This window comes from Bombina bombina, chromosome 4 (assembly GCF_027579735.1).
Source record: "Bombina bombina isolate aBomBom1 chromosome 4, aBomBom1.pri, whole genome shotgun sequence".
NCBI lineage: Eukaryota > Metazoa > Chordata > Amphibia > Anura > Bombinatoridae > Bombina > Bombina bombina.
The window spans coordinates 958,928,617-958,951,422 of record NC_069502.1 but is presented as its reverse complement, the minus strand read 5'-3'; the positions used below and the strand labels follow the sequence as shown (position 1 = coordinate 958,951,422).

The following is a 22,806-nucleotide window of genomic DNA, read 5'->3' as shown; positions in this document are numbered from 1 at the left end:
TTCAATCAAGAGACCAAAGCACATTTGATGCTAAAAGTAAATTGGAAAGTTGTTTAAAATTACATGCCCTATCTGAATCATGAGAGTTTAATTTTGACTAGACTTTAATAATTTTTCATTTGAATGTGTAATACAAATGTGCTCTGCAAGTATAGTAAGCCAACAGTAATAAGTAAATTATGCACAACAATAATCCTGAGAAGACTGAACCTTAAAGAAAGATAAAGGGGCATAAAACATGCAGTACTGATCTAGAAACAAACACAGGCACTAATCAGTAAGTGTGCACGTGCACAGGGCAAGCATATCGATCAGAAACCAGCACAATTGTGCATCTGGCATGTTCCCACAACATCAATGTAGAGTTAAAGGGACATTAAACCCAATTTTTTTCTTTCATGATTCAGATTGAGCATACAATGTTAAACAACATTCCAATTTACTTCTATAATCTAATTTGCTTCATTCTTTAGATATCCTTTGTTAAAGAAATAGCCATGCACATGGGTGAGCCAATCACATGAGGCAAATCACCAATCCACCAATCAGAAGCTACTGAGCCTATCTAGATATGCTTTTCAGGAAAGAATATCAAGAGAATGAAGCAAATTAGATGATAGAAGTAAATTAGAAAGTTGTTTAAATGGTATTCTCCATCTAAATCATGAAAGAAAAAATGGGTTTAATGTCCCTTTAATGATTCAGATAGAACATAGAATTTTAACTTTTCAGTGTACTTCTGTTATCAAATTTTCTTAATTTTCTTGTTATCCTTTGTTAAAAAGCAGGAAGGTAAGTTCAGGAGTGTGCACATGTCTGCAGCACTATATGGCACCAGTTTTGCCATTAGCAAGAGCACTAGATGGCAGCACAATTTCCTGTCATGTAGTGCTACAGACAGGTGCACTCTACCTAACTAGATCTTCAACAAAGAATAACATGAGAATTAAGCAAATTTCATCATAGAAGTCAATTGGAAACTTTTTTTAAATTGTATTCTCAATACGACTGAAACATGAAATTTTTTTTTTTTAATTTTATGTAAAAATTGTGCTTTGTCCCATTATCTCTATTAGTAAGGCTAAAAAAAGCACAAAGGTTTTCAAAATGCTACAGTCATACATCCCAACATTTGTGTATAGGTATTAGAGACTCCAGAAGTTGAGGGGGAGCCATGTCAAATCTTCTCTTAACAAATGTACTTTGTTCTCTTGGTATCCTTTGTTGAAAGCATACCTAGCAACAATACACTACTGGAAGCTACCTGGTGATTGGTGGCTACATATATATAAATATATACCTCTTTTCATTGGTTCTGCAGATGTGTTCAGCTAGGCCCAGTAGTACATTGCTCTTTTTGAGCTGACTTTAGTTGTGTGTTTAACCCTTAGCAGGAGTTAATTGCATAGCAGTTATATGCAAGCAATATTGCAACAATGAAATTCTCTAACAAATTACATCACCTCTGCCAACTCATAAGAAGTAATATTTGTAATTACCATGTAAATACAATATATATATATACACAATCTTCTCCACAGATAATTTCACCAGCCAGGTAGCATTATAAAGTAGCTGGGTGGGGGCTGTGTAAAGCTTTCTAATATTATAATTTTTTTTTGCTATCCAAAGCACAAAGTAATTGCATAATTTAGCATAAGTTTATTAAATGATAATTTGTGCAATAATCATTAAACATTTTTAATATTAGCTTAATGCTGGCTAAAGATTTAGCCAGGTAGTCAGGGAAATCAGCTGGGTTATGCACCTATTAAAAAAGTCCTGGGGAGGAACACTGATTGAGATATATATATATATATATATATATATATATATATATATATATATATATATATATATATATATATATATATATATATATATATATATATATATATTCACCCACAGAGAAAGGGCTGCTAATTAAAGCTCAGGTGCTGGGAGCAGTTGCTGCTATACCATGTGAAAGGCAGTCACAGGTTAGTAAACTGAGAAATTCCTTTCTTTTAGCTATGTCCTTTTAGTCCTGTGATCGTCAAGGACATAGTAACACAAAACCTATGGAAGTTTCCATTGGGCAGGAAGTCATGACAAGCAAATTGTAAAGCTTTATATAATCACCTATATAAATGTACAGCTAATTTGTCTTTGGGTATAGAGCATATAAGACCAGCTTTTGTGTGAAGTTCTTGATGATTAACCGAATAAACCTTGGTCAATACTTATTCATCAAAAAGGCTTGAATAAAATGCAGCATAAATTAATCAAATCACTCAATGAGATTCTGTGTTTCATTGATATATGTACAGTGTTCCAGAAAATAATTAAATTACCCAGTATGCATTTGTGCTCTACACTATTTATCTATTCTATGTTATAGTCTGTAGCTTGTTACAGACAAGGGACATCAAAGTAAAAAAACAAAATTCTCTGTTATACAGCATTTTATTTTTGCACTATTGCAGACTGCCCCTTATTTCAGTTCTTTTGACAGACTTGCATTTTAGCCAATCAGTACGAACTTCACAGGAGTGAGCCCAATTTTATCTACAGTATATAGCACACATGATAAGATAAGAGGTGGCCTTCAACGGCTTAGAAATCAGTCTGAGCCTTCTTGGGTTTAGCTTTCAACAAAGAATACCAAGGGAACAAAGCAAATTTGATAATAAAAGTAAATTGGAAAATTTATCAAAATTGCATGCCCTATCTGAATCATGAAAGTTTAATTTTGAATTGACTGTCTCTTTAATAAATAAAGTTCTGTGTGGAATAAAACTGTCAAATGCATCTTGTCCCTTGTATTGCCAACCTCATGCAACTTACAAGATCTCGACCATACGCTTGTTTTCTTCCTGAAACCCACCCATGTGCTCATTTTTAGTTTGTTGGCAAAAACAGGCATATTAGAGATAAAGATGTTAATTACTCCTTATTCATAACCACTGTTCCCATGTAAGGAACATTTTTTAATAGCTATAAAATGTATTATTTCTTCCTACAGTGAACTGCCTAGATAAACATGTCCACCAGTGTCCAGAAAGAACTGCGTTGATTTGGGAACGGGATGAACCAGGAACTGAAGTCTACATCACATACAGGTACAGTGTTCTCCATAGAAAAGTTTGCCAGTCTGTGACATTATGAAGTTCCTGGATTTGGGCAGTGTGATACTTTTCAATATTGTAACATTTTCTGTTAATACATTTTTCTTAAGCTATTCAAAGCACAAATTAATTGCATAGTGAACATAAATGATTTAAGATAATTTGTGCAACACACATTGAATAAAAATTGATATTAGTTAATTTTAGCTTTATATTGGCTTAAATTTTAGCCAGGCGATCTGTGACATCAACCAGGCGATGTGCCTTTTAAATAGATCCTTGGGAGAAGGACAGGAATTATCATTGCAATTCTCTCACAATTGCACCCATTTATCTGCTAGCGAAGAGCTCCCCTTATTTAACATTACAAATTGGGTTAAACAAAGGGCCAATTTGACATTCTCCTATTTTTTTCGTTCTTGCCTAGGCACACCTGTGCACCAAAAAAGGGGTTAAATAAGACCAATTTAGGCATAAATTATACAGTTCAACCTATCAATGCTCCCAGTTACTTATTTATCATTATGTTGTGCCTTTGGCGAATGCTAAATTCTCCCATAAATCCATTCAATAAGGTTCTCCATAAGTACGGTGGAGAACAGCATTTCTCATCACTTCTCTCTGGACTCATCTTGGGTGAAGATGAAGTATATTTTTTTATAGCGACCAGAATTTCCTTTGCGATGCGCAATGACAGGCTGGAAAATTATCCAGATTTGCCCCTACTAAGGCTCCAACATGTTCCACGGATATTTATTCCACAATGTGGTTTAAATGCTGTCTCTGATTCTGCAATCAAATACAGGAAGTATTTTGAGCTTATATATGGCCTGATTGCAAATGTTTTGGATCCCCCAAACTAGGAGAACCAGGGCACTTCCAGGGATGCTTAAAATTTTAAAGACATAAAACAATAAGATGGATGAATGCATATTCCACGATCATTTATATATTTTATTAAGGATAATGTAGAAATGTATATATTTAATTTTGTCAAGGAAAAAGGTATGTAAGATAGGTGGTCAAACTAAGTATGAGAAGTCTGGAATTTAAAATTAAAATGTTTCCAATAGGCAAGACATACATTGTACCCTACTGGAATTTCTCCACCTCTAGCATCTTTTTCTACAGTTTTTTTAAATAATCGTATTTATGTTTTTCTCCTATTTTAATATTCAGTTTCAAATTCTAGTGTGTAGTATAATTTGTTTTGCATTTTTACTTTAAGTACATTTCATTGCATTTTGGAGACATGTCTGAATGGATAGATACTGTTCCCATATCCATTAACCACATTCTTTATCTAATTCAGGACTATAAACCATTTATTGAGCACTAAACTCCTTCACCTACAGAAATGCTGTGATTGGTTTTACACGTCGGCTCTGGACAAATCACAGCTCGGCTCTCTTTCACAAATTCTGTAGGTCAATCAGGTCAAAGTGCTACTAGCTTATATTAAACTAAAGAAACTAAAAGACATACTTTTTCTGTATATATTAAGTATATATCAACAATTAAAGGGATAGAAAGATCAAAATTGAAATGTGCTTGGGTGCTTTTTAATTGTTAATAGAAACATTTTTATACTATACTCCCATTCGGAAAAATAATTTTAGTAAAAGATTACATTTTTCAGAGGCTTATGCATTTGCTGTTTATTCCCTTATGCACCAGTATTAAAACACCACACCTTCTTAGAGTGGCAGGGTGTTTGAATCATGACGCGTTATTCACATGTAGCATATGTGTGTATGCCACTTAAACAGTAATAACTCTTGCTAATTAAATTATATTGCACAGATGTTTCTATTTACAATTGAAATTCACACTTGCACATTTCAATTTTGATCTTTCTGTCCCTTTAAGCACTGCAGGAGAGCATCACAAAAATACATTCTTAATAAGAGTTAAAACATTTTATTTTCAGGATTTTGCTGATTCAGGCCACTCCCAGAATACAGCCCTTAAAGGGATATAAAATCCATTTTTTTTTCTTTCATGATTCAGATAGAGCATATCATTTTAAATAACTTTACAATTTACTTCTGTTATCTAATTTGCTTGGATCTCTTGGTATCCTTTGTAGAAAAGCATATCTAGGTAAGCTCAGGATCTGGGAGCTAGCTGCTGATTGGTGGCTGCACATATATGCCTCTTGTTATTGGAGTTAGCTCCTAGAAGAGCATTGCTGCTCTTGCAATAAAAGGTATCAAGAGAATGAAGCAAAATTGATTATTAAAGTGATGGTAAATACTAGCGTTTGTGAAACACTAAGATTGACCATTGGAACAAATAAAGGGGACTCTCAATTTAATATTTGGTAGCACATCCCTTGGAAAAAATAACTGAAATCAATTGCTTCCTGTAACCATCAATGAGTATCTTACACCTCTCTACTGAAATTTTGGACCACTCTTATTTCGCCAACTGCTCCAGGTCTCTCAGATTGGAAGGGTTCCTTTTCCCAACTGCTGTTTTGAGATCTCTCCACAGGTGCTCTATGGGATTGAGATCTGGACTCATTGCTTGCTAGTTCAGTACTCTCCAGCGCTTTGTCTTAAACCATTTCTGGATGCTTTTTGATGTGAACTTTGGGTCATTGTACTGCTGTAAGACCCATGACCTCTGACAGAGACCCAACCTTCTGACACTGGGCCCTACATTGCACCACAGAATTCTTGACAGTCTTCAGATTTCATAATGCCATGTACACAGTCAAGTTATCCAGTGCATGAAGCAGCAAAGCAACCCCAAAACATCAGTGAACCTCCACCATGTTTGACTGTAGGGACTGTTTTCTTTTCTTTAAAAGCCTCATTTCTTTTTCTGTAAACAGTAGAATGATGGGCTTTACAAAAAGCTGTAATTTTGTTTCGTCTGTCCACAGCACATTCTCCAAAAAGGATTTTGTCTTCCTCGGGTAAGTTTTTGCAAACTCCAATCTGGCTTTTTTATGTTTCTGTGTCAACAGTGGGGTCCTCCTGGGACTCCTACCATAGCGTCCCTTTTCATTCAGATGGTGACGTATAGTGTGAGCTGACACATTTGTACCCTGTGCCTGAAGGTCAGCTTGAATTTGTCTGGAAGTTGATCGAGGTTCTTTATCCAACATTCGAAACAATCCTTCGTTGCAATCTTTGATAAATGTTTCTCTTTCGTCGACATCCAGGGAGATTAGCTACAGTGCCATGGGCTTTAACATCTTGACAATGTTGTGCACAATGGACACAGGAACATTAAGATCTCTGGAGATGGATTTGTAACCTTGAGATTGTCTATGCTTTTCCACAATTTTTGTTTTTAAATCCTCAGACAATTCTTTGCTGCTCTTTCTCTTCTCCTTGCTCAGTGGGGCACACAGAGACACACAACAGAAAGATTGATTATAAACTGGTTGCCTGTGTAATTTCTGTGAGTTTAATTACAAATTTAATTAAACTATGAGTTTAATTACAAATTACAGGAGCATCACAAACTTGCAATGCAATTATTTCTTACAATTTTGAGACGGTGCCAATAATTTTGTCCAGTCCATTTTTGGAGTTTTGCTTGGAATGTGTCAGATTTGGCTTTTTTTCTCCACTTTTTTGTGTCATACCAATACAAACAAAAGAAATAAACATGAGAATTCCTAAACATTTGTAATTGCAAACATTTTCTGGGAATGCAGGCAGGAATGCCAATATTTTTGGCCATGACTGTATATGCATTTGTGATTGGCTGATGGCTGTCTGTCACATAATACAGGGGAAATGGAAAAGGACATAACTTTGAAATTTGTCAGTAAAAAACCTGCTACTTGTTTGAAGTTCAAACTAAGTGTTATTGCATTGTCATTTTACCAGAAATGTGTTTATTATGCAAATCTACTGTACTGTAAGTCAGAAAATTGTTGGTTTTCCAATTCTTGGAAGTGTACAATGCAGACTTCACAAGCCAAACCCCACCACATACCTGCCCCTGAGGTAGGCTCAGTAATGTGCACATCTTGAGCACTATAGCATTAGTGTACATAGCAATGTTTGTAACAATGTTATACATGTAGTACCTGAGCATACCTTAGTATTCTCTTATGCAAAAGTGCTGTTTCAACAAAGAAAACCAAGAGAAACTGGTAAATTTAATCAAAGATGTGTAAATTAGAACAAATGTCAAAATTGTGCACTGCACCTGACTCAAGAAAGTTTCATTTTAACTTCATTTAAGCAATGTGAATAGTGTATTCTGTTTAGTATTTAACATAGATGTCACCTAGGACAAAATATTTGTTAAATCTTTGCTTCTGGGGGAAAAAAAGACGTGCTCATTCCTAAAAAATCTTTAGATAGAGAAGTAAGAATTCTCTTTGCACACTTGGATTTTTTTTTTCAGTAGTGTTGGAGTGAGCAGGTTATAAGGTTATAAAAATGTGTAGTGATTTCACAGCATTTAGTGCTACTGTTCCTGCTGGCAAAGCTCAACATATTTCTCTGTGGGGTGGAGGGATTAGCCAAAATATCAACTGCAGCACTTGCAGGGGCTTACTGCGTTCCTTTAACAACCTTTATTCAATTATCTTTAACTACATAAGCTCACATGGGTTTATTAGCTTTGGAAATGCTTAGAAAGCATTGAATTTATCAAAACATTCTTATATGCTTATATTTGTTCTCTACTGTAATAAAAAGCATCTAATTTTAAACGGATATTTTTCAGCATGTTCTGCACAGACCGCAATGTACCCTGTACGTGGCTGGTCGTTAAGGGATTGTGTGCCTTTAATAGCGTGGGTCTTGCTGCTAGCAGCAAGACTGCGCTATTGGTCCCTCCTTCCATTCAGATGGCGTGCTAAAATATATTTAAAATGGCACCCCCATAGAAAGACCAGCAACATATAGGGGTTAATTTGTTTCTAATGATCCATTTTACCTGCTGGAGAGTTTTAAACTGTTTACAAATAGCTCCTTTATCTTTATATCATCATTTGACTATATGATTTTGCTTGTTGTATCCCTACGTACACTGGAATTTGCTATACTTAAGTATAGGCTATAGTAAAGCTGTGTAAACATAGCCAGCAGAAGAAATTACACTCCAAGTAGGGATTAGAAGAGATAAGTAGTAAAATGTTAATTTTCAATTGTTTTCTCTAATTGTTGGGCTTTTGTTTAGAGACAGTTATTTTAACAATAATATAAAGAAGAAAGCGTGTTTACAGAAAGTGATAAAATAAGCAGATCTGATTCCCCTGCACCCATTTTATTAAATTGTGGTTTAAAACAAGCTATTTTATATACAAAAATACACATAAAGTATACATTTCTCATACATTTTATACTCTGCTGCTGGTATAACAAGTTAATTGAAACACATTACAGGAAATGCAATTTTACAGTACTCTGCTCCTTTAAGGGTGCATTCTGCACATTGTTTTTATTTATTGCAGGTATTCAAATGTATCATCACAGTTTGTCGTTTTTTTTTTAAAATGGTGATCCTGTGATGAATAAATCTACTTGTAGATGTGTCTTCCTATCCATCAATACAGCTGCGGGAATTGTCTCTGTAACACAAGAAACAGTTGATTGCATCAACTGCTCAAAAACATGCATTATTTGAAAACTACATTTAAATGGATTTTACTTAACCTTTTTTTACACAAAAAAATATTGTAACATTTAACTTTTGATTCTTCATATGCATAATATATATTTTTATCTACCGCATTCATCCCAACTTTTATTCCTGTGCGAGTGCTAAGGGCAGACTCCGGGAGGTCATGAGTAGAGCAGAAGAGATTTTTGGGGTATATCCAGTCAGCCCTGGGGCGGAGCTTAGGCATGACCCATCACACGGATGTGTCCTTAGTTATGGGCCGGATTTAGGTGATACATGGTTTCCCATAGTAAAACTAGGTGCTGATCAGGATTTTAGGAATATACAGGTGGCCCTCAGTTTACAATGGTTCAATTTACACTGTTTCAGAATAACAACCTTTTTTTTCAGTCATGTGACTGCTATTGAAAAGCATTGAGAAGCAGTGCATTGATTAAAATAGCCAGTAGGTGGAGTTGTCTGCTTGTGTTGCAGCAAAGATATGCAAGCCAAGCAAGCTGAAATTAATCAGTTTAACCAGACCTGAGCTATCGAGCAGATTTCAAAGGAAGAAGATCTTCCTGTCTATAAATCAGTCCAGATTGGAATGCATAGAAAGAATTGTTTGCAGAAAAATGCAAGTGAAGTCTGTGTTGTGTGATTATTTTATTAGGTTTATAATGCTGTTTAGCATTTAAAGTCTTCATTTCAAAGCTTTAAAAATAATGTATTAGGTGTTACTTATGACAATTTTGAGAGGGGCCTGGAACCTAACCCCCTCACTTCCCATTGACTTACATTATAAAATGGGCTTCATCACACGGATGTGTCCTTAGTTATGGGCCGGATTTAGGTGATACATGATTTCCCATTGTAAAACTAGGTGCTGATCAGGATTTTAGGAATATACAGGTGGCCCTCAGTTTACAATGGTTCAATTTACACTGTTTCAGAATAACAACCTTTTTTTCAGTCATGTGACTGCTATTGAAAAGCATTGAGAAGCAGTGCATTGATTAAAATAGCCAGTAGGTGGAGTTGTCCGCTTGTGTTGCAGCAAAGATATGCAAGCCAAGCAAGCTGAAATTAATCAATTTAACCAGACCTGAGCTATCGAGCAGATTTCAAAGGAACAAGATCTTCCTGTCTATAAATCAGTCCAGATTGGAATGCATAGAAAGAATTGTGTGCAGAAAAATGCAAGTGAAGTCTGTGTTGTGTGATTATTTTATAAGGTTTATAATGCTGTTTAGCATGTAAAGTCTTCATTTCAAAGCTTTAAAAATAATGTATTAGGTGTTACTTATGACAATTTTGAGAGGGGCCTGGAACCTAACCCCCTCACTTCCCATTGACTTACATTATAAAATGGGCTTCAATTTACAACGGTTTCGATTTACAACCATTCCTTCTGGAACCTAACCCCGGCATAAACTGAGGGCTACCTGTATTTATTACTTAACAATATTAATCTATACATAAAAGCATGTAGTGTAGTGATTGCTAACTCGCTTATGTAAGTCTGTGTCTCATGGAACAAGAAGAAAACATCATTTAAATTGCTTTTGTGTGAGAGCGGGATATCCTTTTTAAAACTGAAAACCCTTCAAGAGTGTGTATGTGCATAAAAGGAACAGAAAGATTTGCCATTACCGTAAACACCTTGAAATTTTAATATCAAATGTTTAGTTATGTACAGGAAAACAACTTTGCAATTTACTTTCAATATTTATGTTGTCCCCTTTTCATGTAATTTAGCTCTGAAAATTGTAGATTTTGTGTTTCTCACAGCTGACAATGCAACCTCCTGACTTCTCAAGGCAAACCCTGTTGCATATTTTTCCTAATTGGATTTAACAGATAACAGACGGCAAAACAGTGTACTTTATTTTAACAATATGACTAAACTAGCCTTGTTGTCTGCAAACTCCTCCAAATAAGGCAAGTGGGCGGTGGAGTTTGGCTACTGAAAACCAACTGCAATAAACAAGATATTAATTTGTTTTGACCCCTTAACTGCACATTATGACACGTGGTCATCATCTATACAAGGAGGCTTATTTAAGATGGTGCGAGCGGACATGATCTGATATAGCGGATCATGTCTGCTGCACATCGATAAATGACGACAGCATACGCTCTCGGCATTTATCATTGCACCAGTAGTTCTTGTGAACTGCTGGGGCAATGCCGCCCCCTGCAGATTCGCGGCCAATCGGCCTCTAGCAGGGGGTGTCAATCAACCCGATCGTATTCAATCGGGTTGATTTCTGTCGATTTCTGTCTGCCGCCTCAGAACAGGCGGACAGGTTATGGAGCAGCGGTCTTTAGAAACACGGGGCATCAAGCTCCATGGGATGGCATCGCTGGGGGAATGCAGGCATGACAGTGATGTCACCACACCCATGCATAGTGATGTCACACCGTCCTGGAATTCAGGAAGTGAAACTACAGATCCAAAGGAATTAAGGGAGCTGGATGGGGGTATTTAAACCCCTCAACCTCGGTTGCCTTAAAGGAACAGTACAGTCATAATTAGACATTCATGATTCAGACAGAGCATACAAATTTAAACAACTTTCCAATTTACTTCCGTTATTTAATTTGCTTCCTTCTCTTGTTATCCTTTGCTGAAAGGTTTATCTAGGTAAGCTCAGGAGCAGCAAATAACCTAGGTTCTAGCTGCTGATTGGTAGCTGCATATATATGCATATACATGCCTATTGTCATTGGCATCCTTCAACAAATGATACCAAGAGAATGAAACAAATTTGATAATAGAAGTAAACTGGAAAATTGTTTAAAATTGTATATTCTACCTAAATCATGAAAGAAAAATGTTGCGTTTCATGTCCCTTTAAGTCCCAGAGACCCCAATACACTGCATTTGAAAGGAAATTGCCTGCTCTTTCAAATAAGCAATAATAACAGGTAAGAAAGACCTAGATACCCCCATGACCCCTTATTTTAACAGGTATTCAAATTGAGATAGGAATGGATACAGCATCCCACACTTAGCACGGAGAGGGCTTACCAAGCCCACTGTAATCAGAAATAATGTTGAAATCTCAAGCAAATTAAAGTGACCTTTGTTTACAAATATGTGAGAGATCCAACAACAAATCAACAACGTTTCGAGTTCAACACTAACCCTTACTCATGCTTAAGCATGAGTAAGAGTTAGTGTTGAACCCAAAACGTTGCTTTAGACACTATCCCTTGTTTTAATACCCAGAAGCCCCATCTTAAAATAAAGTCCCTTTACAGTTTTTTTATATCCAGGTGATCACCGTGGTAACAATGTTTACCTGGCTTGCATAAATGTGCATTTATTTGAGTAGAGGCTCATGGGAGCCCCTATATGCACATCAGAGTTATATTCATATACCCAAATGGCCTTTTTATTTGTAGTTAGAGTTACAACAGAGTTTAGGGAGAAAAAAACACACACACTATTTACACTTTTACTACCTTGTTTATTAAAATGTTAATAAAAATATTAATTTTGCTAACACAAGTTGTTGTGCTTTCACATGGCATTATATATACATAAAATAATGGCACAGTGTGAATCTGCTGGGGGAAAAAACTAAATATAATATGTGTGGGTTTCTCACTGAAAAATACCTTATAGTGTGGCTTAAATATAAGCAGCATTTTAAAACTCCAAAACAGCTCCACACGGGGGTTAAAAAGGCTCAGCAGTTAAAGGGTTAAAAACGTTTAGAAGTGGCTGATATGTTGTTCTTTATCAAGACAATAGTTATTCCATGTAATTACATGGTGATTATTGTCCCTTTAAAAGAAGGAAAGTTGTTTTAAAAGAAGAACAGTTTGGAGGCATTTACATATCTTACACACTTTAGTTAAAGGGACATTCCGGTCAAAATTTAAATGCACATAGATTTATTACATCTTTGAATGGAAACACATTTGCAATATACATGTATTAGCAAAAATGCTTCTAGTAAAAGTTATCACTGTTTTAGTGTTAACATTTTTCTGTGCATGTGAAGCATAGCTAGATATTCTCAGTGCAACAGCAGTTTAAATACTGCAGTTGCTCAGAGCACCAGTGACGCTTGTATCATGAGAGCAATTAACAAAATGAGTCATTATCAAAAGGTACAACCACCTTAGGCTCTCTGATCAAGTGCTTTGTTTAAAATGCTGGTGCACGGTGCATACTTAAATTTACTTTTGAAATAGTTATAGCTTTTATTAGAAACATTTTTGATAATACATGTATATTACAAAAATGCTTCTATTCAAAACTGAAATTATTATTATTATTATCAAGTATTTGTAGAGCGGCAACAGATTCCGCAGCGCTGTAAACATAGTCGGTGTACAGGATAGCTTTTGTAGGGGTCAAGTGGGTAGAGGGCCCTGCCGAGAGTTTCACTGTTGTAGTCGGCTCTTATGAAGCGATCTGTAAACAGCTGGGCCCATAGGCTTACAATCTAAGGGGTTCAAGGGGAAATCAATGGCGTTAGGAAAGGTTAGTGTTGGTTGTATGCATCCCTGAATAGTAGAGTTTTTAGGGAGTGCTTGAAGCTGTTAAAACTAGGGGAGAGTCTTATGGAGCGAGGCAGGGAATTCCACAAGATGGGGGCCAGTCTGGAGAAGTCCTGTAAACATGAATGTGAGGAAGTAACAAGAGAGGAGGAGAGGAGGAGATCCTGAGCTGATCGAAGGGGACAGGAGGGAGAGTATCTAGAGACAAGTTCTGAGCTGTAGGGGGGAGCAGTGCAGTTGAGGGCTTTATATATCAGGGTGAGGATTTTATGTTTAATCCTAGATGCAAGAGTAAGCCAGTGAAGGGATTGGCAGAGAGGTGCAGCAGATGAAGAGCGACGAGTAAGGAAGATGAGCCTGGCAGAGGCATTCATAATGGATTGTAAAGGAGCTATGCGGCAGCTAGGTAGACCAGAGAGGACGGAATTGCAGTAGTCGAGACGGGAAAGGACGAGAGAGTGGATTAAAATCTTGGTTGTACCTTGTGTAAGGAAATGTCTAATTTTAGCAATGTTTTTAAGGTGGAAGCGGCAGGCTTTAGCCAAGGACTGGATGTGAGGAGTGAAGGAAAGATCTGAGTCAAGTGTGACCCCAAGACATCAGGCGAGCGGTGTAGGGGTAATGATGGAATTATCAACAGTTATAGAAATTTTGGGGGTGGAGACATTGGAAGAAGGGGGAAAAATAAGGAGTTCAGTTTTGGAGAGATTTAGCTTAAGGTAGTGAGAGGACATCCAAGATGAGATGTGAGAAAGACAGTTAGTGACGCAGGCTAGTATGGAAGAAGGTAGGTCTGGTGCAGAGAGGTAGATTTGGGTGTCATCGGCATACAAATGGTATTGAAACCCATGGGACTTTATTAAGGAACCTAGTGACGAAGTGTAGATTGAGAAGAGAAGGGGACCAAGGGCGGAGCCTTGAGGTACCCCAACAGAAAGTGGTAACTGGGCAGAGGATGCTCCGGAGAAGGCTACACTAAATGTACGGTTAGTCAGATAGGAAGAGAACCACAAGAGAGCTGTGTCACAGATGCCGAAGGATTGGAGGGTTTGGAGCAGAACAGGGTGGTCAACAGTGTCAAAGGCTGCAGACAGGTCAAGGAGGATAAGCAGAGAGAAGTGGCCTTTGGATTTTGCTGCAAGTAGGTCATTGGTAACCTTGACAATTGCTGTCTCTGTAGAGTGATGGGAACGAAATCCAGATTGCAGTGGGTCAAGAAGAGAGTTTAGTGTAAGGAAATGGGATAGACATGCGTAAACTAGCTTTTCGAGGAGCTTTGAGGCAAGAGGGAGTAGGGAAATAGGGCGGTAATTGTAAGGGGAGGTTGGATCAAGGGAAGGTTTTTTGAGGATATGTGTGACCAGTGCATGTTTTAGAGATGAGGGAAATATACCAGTGCTGAGGGAGAGGTTGAAAATGTGTGTGAGTATGGGGGTGAGGGTAGAAGAGAGGGAGGGGAGTAGCTGTGAGGGGATGGGGTCGAGGGGACAGGTAGTGAGGTGGGAGGACAGTATAAGGGCAGAAACTTCATCCTCATTAACAGGGACAAAAGAGCTGCATTTTTGTATATTTGGGTTTTGGGTGATCGTGAGCTTTTGAGGGGGTGGGAGATTGGAAGTATGTTGGGAGCCGATTTCACTTCTGATGGAGTCAATTTTGTTCTTGAAGTGGCTTGCAAAATCTTGAGCTGAGAGAGAGGTTGTGTTAGGAGGTGGGGGTGGGCGGAGAAGAGTGTTGAACAGACGTTTAGGGTTAGAGGAAAGAGTAGAGATGAGATTAGAAAAATATTGTTGCTTATAAAGATTAAGGGCAGAATAGTAGGAGTTCAGGATGAACTTGTAGTGAAAAAAATTCAGCTGAACTCCGAGATTTCCTCCAATGTCGCTCAGCAGTACGGGAGCATCTGCGTAGGTATCGTGTCAGAGGAGTATGCCAGGGCTGAGGATGAGAGTGTGGTTTCTGAGCTAAGGTTGGAGGGGCCAGAGTGTCAGTGACCGATGTAAGGGTGGAGTTATACTGGCAGATAGATTGGTCAGGGCAGGAAAAGGAGGTGATGGATGAGAGGAGAGGTTTGAGAGAGCTAGCGAGCTGATGCAGATCTAGTGACTTAGTGCTTCTGTGAAGTTTGGTGTGAGGGGTAGAGGGAGGGGGAGTTGTAGGTAGGAAAGTGATGTTGCAAGTTAGGAGATGATGGTCAGAGAGAGGAAAAGAGGAGTTTGTTAAATTTGAAAGAGTGCATCGATAGGTGAAAATCAGATCAAGGGAATGACCATCTTTGTGAGTGGGAGAGTCAGTCCATTGTGACAGGCCGAAAGAGGAAGTCAGTTGAAGAAGTTGTATTGCAGAGGAGGCATTGGGATTGTCAAGAGGGATGTTAAAGTCGCCAAGAATGAGGGCAGGGGTGTCTGAGGAAAGGAAATAAGGAAGCCAGGAAGCAAAGTGATCTAAAAATTGAGTTGGGGAGCCAGGGGGGCAGTATATTACTGCAACACGTATAGAGAGGGGAGAGAATAACCGAATCATGTGTGCTTCAAATTAAGAAAATGTGAGTGAAGAGAAGGGCTGTATTTGTTGGAAGGTGCAACGAGAGGAAAGTAAAATACTGACACCACCTCCTTGTCTATTGCCAGACCTAGGAGTGTGGCTGAAATGGAGACCCCCATGTGACAGTGCAGCAGTGGATGCTGTGTCTGAAGTAGAGAGCCAGGCTTCTGTATGAGCCAGAAGGTTAAGAGAGTGGGAGATAAAGAGATCATGGATAGAAGTGAGCTTGTTGCAAACAGAGCGAGAGTTCCAGAGTGCACAAGTGAAGGGTGAGGGGTTTTTAGATGTAAGAGGAATGCGATTAAGGTTACCAGAGTTTAGTTTATGAAGTCTAATGAAAAGCACACAAGGATGTGAAAGGTTAGGAGGTTGTGAGGGACCAGGATTAGGGGAGATGTCACCAGCAGCTAGTATGAGCAAGAGGGAGAGTGACATGAGATGAGAAGCAGATTTGCAGTAATGAGACTGTTGTTTGGCTGAAGTGCAGGGGGGAGAGAGAGTATTTAGGAATAAGTAGAGTTCATGAGTACAAAAGTAAGGTGAGTATAAGAGAGATGGGCTAATGAACAGTGCAGGTGGAGAGGGAGAAGGAGTAAGTGAGTAATGTAGTTTGTTATAGAGACAAGAGGTAGCAAAAAGGAATATGAAGATATTGAGCATTATTCTGAAAGTGGGAACCAAGTAAACACATAAGACAGACTGTTACAGCAGCATTAGCAAAAGGATACAATGAGATACATAAAACATAGTATTACAAGAGTACTTGCCTTGTGTCTTGCCCCTTGCCCAATCCTTGTTCAATTCTTGTATAATTCTTCAAAATTATTCCCTCACTTATAAAATGTTCACTTTGAAAATGTGAACATATGCTATTGTTAAAAAGTACACAGCCCTGTAAGCAGTGCACCCCTGTGCAGTGCACATCCCCCAACTAGAAATGCATCCATATGGACTCCAGTTTTGGCTATAATGTCCTTTAAATGTGAACGTAAATTTTGATGCTAAAGTGCGACGGGTGGAGGAAGCTGGAGTGGCTGTCAAGATTAAAAGGTAAGTATTTTTTCGCAAAACGAGTGAAATTTTGATGAATTAAAGTGCCACTGTTTTTAATCGAATTTTTAAAAACCGGGCACTTTAGCATCAAAATTTACATTCATTTTAATATAGGCTGCATATAAGATTGCAGGATTTGGAGAGACTTCCGGTTTGAAGGCGGGTCCGACAGGTAGCTGCAGGTACATGCAGGTGTCTCTGAGCTCCGTGCCTCTACGTGAGGCCTAAAACCAGCAACAAGCCACGCTTTTTCCCATTGGCCTGTAATAGGTCTGGGTACCTGGATCACGATCCGGCGTCGGAAGTCCATTGCCACAGCCGAATGGTGCACAGTGGCGGGTGCACGGCAATCTATAGGAGCTGACCGGAGTCCTATCTGCTAACGCTATGCTCTAACGGAAGGAGCCTGTCTATCTCCCCACCGGTCGAATTGTAGCTTACCCAGACGAGGAACAGTAGGAGTGCTGTCGCCGGCCTTGCCGGACCCTGCTTACACCGGTCCTGGGTGCCTGGTTCCACCCGGCTTGGAGGAGAACGGTTCCTGCCCACCTGGATGGGCCATATTTCCTACAGCAACACCTGAGTCCCCTGGTTGTGACGGAGGGGTGTTGCGCCTGTGTTGTCTCTGCTCCGCCTCCGGAGCGAAGGATCCGTGGCTGGAGAGATTCCTTTGCTGGCCGGCTTGAGTATTCCGGTAGGTGGTCCCGCTGGGCCCCCGTATTTTCACCTCAAGCGTCGCCTCCTGTGAGCCCTCAATCACGTCACGCTCCAGCGCCGACAGGCCGCAAGGATAGCGGCAGCGCTGAGGGTAGTACCATTTCTGCAGAAGCGGTGGAAGTCTGACTGCCCATACTTAAGGTACTGTTTTCTGTTTTTTATCAGGGTATGCAAGCGTTTGTTATTAAGCTGCTGAACACAGGCTATCAGGCAAGGCCCTGACACCATGGAGTATAAGCCCAGCTAGGAGCATTAAGGCTGGTAGTGGACACTTGTCTGCCTCTGTGCGAGAAGCACCTACAAGTCCTGGAAACTGAGTGTGGTGCTTGATGACAAAAGACAGTGCCTCTCAGCCCAGTTCAAAATAAGACACTTAAATAAGATTTTCTCTCAGCGGCCCGTCTAAGTGTGGGGCAGAACTAGGGGCACACAGTATATAATAGACACTAAGTTCTGAATTTAATATTGTGGATATTACTAAGTGACTAGTCTCCTTTGCCATGAAAAGTTCACCAGTTGGATGTGATAAATGATATTGACTGTACAAGAATCTGGGGGACACTGTGCTATTAAGCAGATTACTGGTGCCTCCATTTTTCCTCTCTCAACTTACGCTACTTCTGTGTTTAAAGGAATGACATTTATTATTTAACCATTTAATGTGAAAGATGGTGGTGTAAATAACTGCAGCTAAATTAGGGGGGTTTTTTTTCATTTTTTTTTTTTTTTTACTATACTATAGTTAAACAGATTATTGTCACAGGGTATTAGACAGGTTTTAAACTACCGGTTGATTCTCAGTACATCCAAACCTGTGCTAGCAGCAACCAAAAAAATCTGTATAGAGATTATTATAGGCTATATAAGATCTTTGGTTAGGAATCACTGTTTGTTACCCTGTAAATAACTACCAGGGTTATACTTAGCATGTAAGCATGAAAGATCGTTGTGCTAATAACTGCAGCTAATTTAGGGGTTTTTTTTGTTTTTTTTTTGTTGTTCTAGCACTACACTATAGTTAAACAGATTATTTTCACAGTGTATTAGATAGGTTTTAAACTTCTGGTTGATACTCAGTGCATCCAAACCTGTTCTAGCAGTAACCAAAAAATATGTAAAGTGGTTATTATAGGATATATAAGATCTTTGGTTAGGAATGATTGTTTGGTACCTTGTAAATAACTATTAGGGTCTAACCTAGTATCCGAGTAACTTACTTATATTTTTCTGAATGCAGTGTATCTTCTAATTGGTTGGTATATCAGATCAGAACTTAAGTCAAGATTAGGAGTTTGGGGCCCCTCTAGTTACACGATACACAAAGAGAAATTTTAAGGATTGTATGGTGCTTACTGGATAAGAATTTAGAGATTGACATTAAAGAGATGAATTAATTATACAAAGTAACACTAAAACACAGAGGTGAATTATTAATTGAAGCAGAGGTACGCAGCGGAGAAAGGGAAAGAAAAAGAGAGAAAAAGCTAGTTTATCTTTGTCACAGAGAGAAGTGTATACATTGTAACCATTTTTAGGAAGAAGTCCTAGTAGTCTCAATGGATAAATACATGGCAAGTACAAAAAATAAGTCCCCCGCCATGCCACCAAGGAAAGACAGGAAACAGAAATTAGGTCAAGAAGCTGGCATTGAGGCCAGTCTGGAAAGTTCCTCTGTAAATCAAGACACACAAATGACTATAAATCAACTAGCGGACCTTTTACTTCCGCAGTTTGACTTGGTGAAAAAGGATATTGCAGAGTTATCACAGGAGATCAGGCAGTTCTCAGTCAGAATGGCAGAAATAGAGTCTAGGGTCTCAGAAACAGAAGACAAAATAAATATCCAAGACATAAATATGAAGGAAAACACAGATAAAATTAAGGCACTCATGTTGAAGGTGGAAGATCTGGAAGACAGATCCCGCCGGAACAATGTCAGGGTAGTGGGACTCCCAGAGAGCAGAGAGTTCCAGGACCTCCTGAAATTTGCGGCATCCACACTCCCCACGCTACTAGGGATTCAGGCAGAGAGGGACACACTTCAGGTTGAACAAGCACACAGGGTAGGAAGTGCTAGGACTCACATAGATGGAAACTCACGTCCCAGGATGGTGTTAATCAGGTACCTGAATTTTCAGGACAAGATTAACATTATGCAACACTTTAGGAAACTCCAAACATTAACAATTGAAGGGAAAAAAATCCTGTTGTTTCAGGACTTTTCGGCCGAGACAGCCTCTAGGAGGAGGGTCATGGCTCCATTCTGTTCAGGTTTGATCAGGGCTGGGCTCAAAGCAGCATTGATCTACCCTGCCAAAATAACGGTTTTAACCATGGAAGGGAGAGTTGTGTTAAATTCAGTAATAGAAGCACAGGCTTTCTGTCAGGAGAACAATATAGAGGTCTGAATGGGTATTTTTTTTTTTTCTTATAAGGTTATCATGGTAACAAAACACAAAGGAGTTTTAAATGCTCAAGAAGGAATGTATATATGGTTTGGTCAGTAAAAGCAAGAAGTCTGGACCAGAATTTTGAAGTATCTAGTATAATAAAAGGATGTGGAAAGGGGGGGGGAGAAAGGGCGGATTCTTCTTTTTTCTCTTTTTTTTTTTTTTTTTTTTCTTTTTTTTCTTTCCTTTTTTTTTTTTTTTTTTCTTTCTTCCCTTTTTGTGTTTTTGTTTTTTTTGTTTGCTTTATTTTATCCATTATTAGATTGAAATGTCAGACCCTCTAAAGTTAGTGTCGTGGAATGTGGGGGGCATAACCTCCCCCATTAAACGGAAAAATGTTCTGAGAATGCTAAAAGGGGAGAAAGCGGATATTTATTTTTCTGCAGGAACTGCACCTGAAGGATAATGAAATAGCAAAACTGAAGGTTAATTGGGTGGCAGAAATTGTAGCTACCCCATGTATTAAGCGTAAGTGTGGGGTGGCCATTATCATAAACCAAAAAGTCAAGTACAAAATGCTTAAACAAGAATGTGATCCACAGGGTAGGTACATAATCCTTCAGATACAGATAGAGGGCGTCTGTTGGACCCTTTGCAATATATACGCGCCAATCAAACTTGAGAGAAATTTCTGGCAAAGAATCCAACAGAAACTTATACCACATCTAGAGCAGAACCTGATTGTCGCTGGAGATATGAATCTCACGTTATACCCAGGGATGGACAGGTCTAGAGTCAGAGGTCGCCAAGCAAATAGAGAAGCCAAATTTTTTAGGAACTATATTAAGACACTAAAGTTAAATGATATTTGGCGACAGCAACACCCGGACGACCGTGTTTATACATGCGAGTCCAAGGCACACAGAAGCTTCTGCCGCATTGATCTATTTCTGATAAGCCAGCAAATAGCCAAGCTTGAAGTCGAAACCCAAATAGCAGACATATTGCTATCTGACCATGCCATCGTAAGTTTGCGGGTCTGGCCAGATAAGAGGGTTAGAAGACCGGGGAATTCGTTTCGTTTCCCTGCTTATATGAGCCAAAATCTACAGTTTACTAATTGGTTAAATTCAAAATGGTTAGAATATTGTGATCTGAATAATGAATATATTAACAAACTTGAAACCTTTTGGGAAGCAGGGAAAGCTGTCATGCGTGGAGAAATCAAGGGATATATGGTAAAATTAACACGTAAATTGAAAGCAAGAGAGTTACAACTGGCCAATCAGCTTAGGAACGCATATAACAGATACCTCCAATCTCCGAATCAAATCATGTGGAGTAAATATATCTCCGCTAAAAATGAAAGGGAGGATTTTTTCAGAGAAAAATGGGCAGAGGAAGATTTGAAGGCGAGGTCTAAATTTCAAGGATATCAGGGGGTGTCAGCCAAACACTTGGTCAAAATAGTAAAGTTCAGACAAAAGAAAAACACTATAGCAACAATAAAAGATGACAATAAGGTAATAACTCAACCTGCAGAGATTAGGGAGGCATTTTATAAGTATTTTCGCAGCATCTATACCAGTGGTGGAGTAGATGAAAGGGCTAAGGCACAATTCTGGGAAAAAATCAAACTACCGACTATATCAGCAACAGAGCTAGAACATATCAATGCGCCTATAACAACGCCAGAAATAGACAAGGTAATACAAAGGATAAAATCTGGAAAAGCAGCAGGCCCTGATGGTCTCCCGATTGAATTTTACAAAATTCTTTCAGCCACAATTGGCACTACACTAAAGAACTTATATAATGAGTACTTCTTATCACAAGCCTTAAAATCCCCCTACTTCTCAGATTCAATTGTCACCCTGATATATAAGAAGGGCAAAAAACCAGATGACTTAGCTGCCTATCGTCCAATCTCCCTGTTAAATCAGGACTATAAAATACTGATGTCAATTATTGCCGATAGATTAAAAAGTGTCATAGGCAAATTGATACATACAGATCAGGCAGGTTTCATCCCAAATAGGAACTCGGTTCGGAACATGAGAAGAGTACTGACAGCTGTGGACCATTTTCACCGGATCGGCCAGCAGGGCAGAAATGATCCCCACAATATCAAGAAAAAAGATTTTGCTCTAATTACCATCGATGCTGAAAAAGCTTTTGACTCCATTGAATGGAATCATCTCATAACCTCTCTTGAAAACTCTGGTTTTTCTGGCCGGTTGGTCGATCTGGTGAGAATGATCTATAAGGAACCAAGATCACAGCTACTAGTGAATGGGGAATTAACGCAGTACATCACTTTAGAGAAAGGAACCCGTCAGGGCTGTCCACTGTCCCCACTCTTATTTGATCTCGCCCTAGAACCCTTGGCAGTATATTTGCGGCAAACAATACAACCAGTCAAGATTGGTAGGGAGACCTTACTAATTTCTTTATATGCTGATGATATACTCCTTTTCCTGCAAGATACAGTAAACTCTATCCCATGTGTCTTGAAAATTATAACAGAGTATAGCACCTTCTCTGGTTACAAAGTTAACCCTAAAAAATCAGAGTTATTATGGGTTAAGAAAACAAGGCAGAGTTGCAACTATATCTTTAGAGAAGTGAACGCCATCAACTACCTAGGGATCAAGATTACTAGGGACCCCAGGGAATGGTATCAATTAAACTTCAAGGAATTCTTTGACAATATTCAAGCTAATCTTAATAAATGGAATCTACTTTTTCTGTCAATCACGGCCAGATGTATGATAATTAAGACAATTATATTTCCTAAAATCTTATTTCTGCTGCAAAATCTACCTCTCTTTGTTACAAGGAAAGACATAACCAGATATAATAAAGCCTGCTCTTCCTTTATTTGGGGGAAAAAGAGACCA

At 38.6% G+C, this 22,806-nt stretch overlaps 1 protein-coding gene across 1 annotated transcript in view; it reads left to right on the top strand.

Annotated features, from left to right (window-relative positions):
• ACSS1 (acyl-CoA synthetase short chain family member 1) overlaps positions 1–22,806 on the top strand; it is a 275,687-nt gene that overhangs the window by 77,069 nt on the left and 175,812 nt on the right. Inside the window, exon 2 of the mRNA XM_053711973.1 lies at positions 3,005–3,101. Coding sequence (XP_053567948.1) covers positions 3,005–3,101 — 97 coding nt within the window. The remainder of the gene's footprint in view (positions 1–3,004; positions 3,102–22,806) is intronic.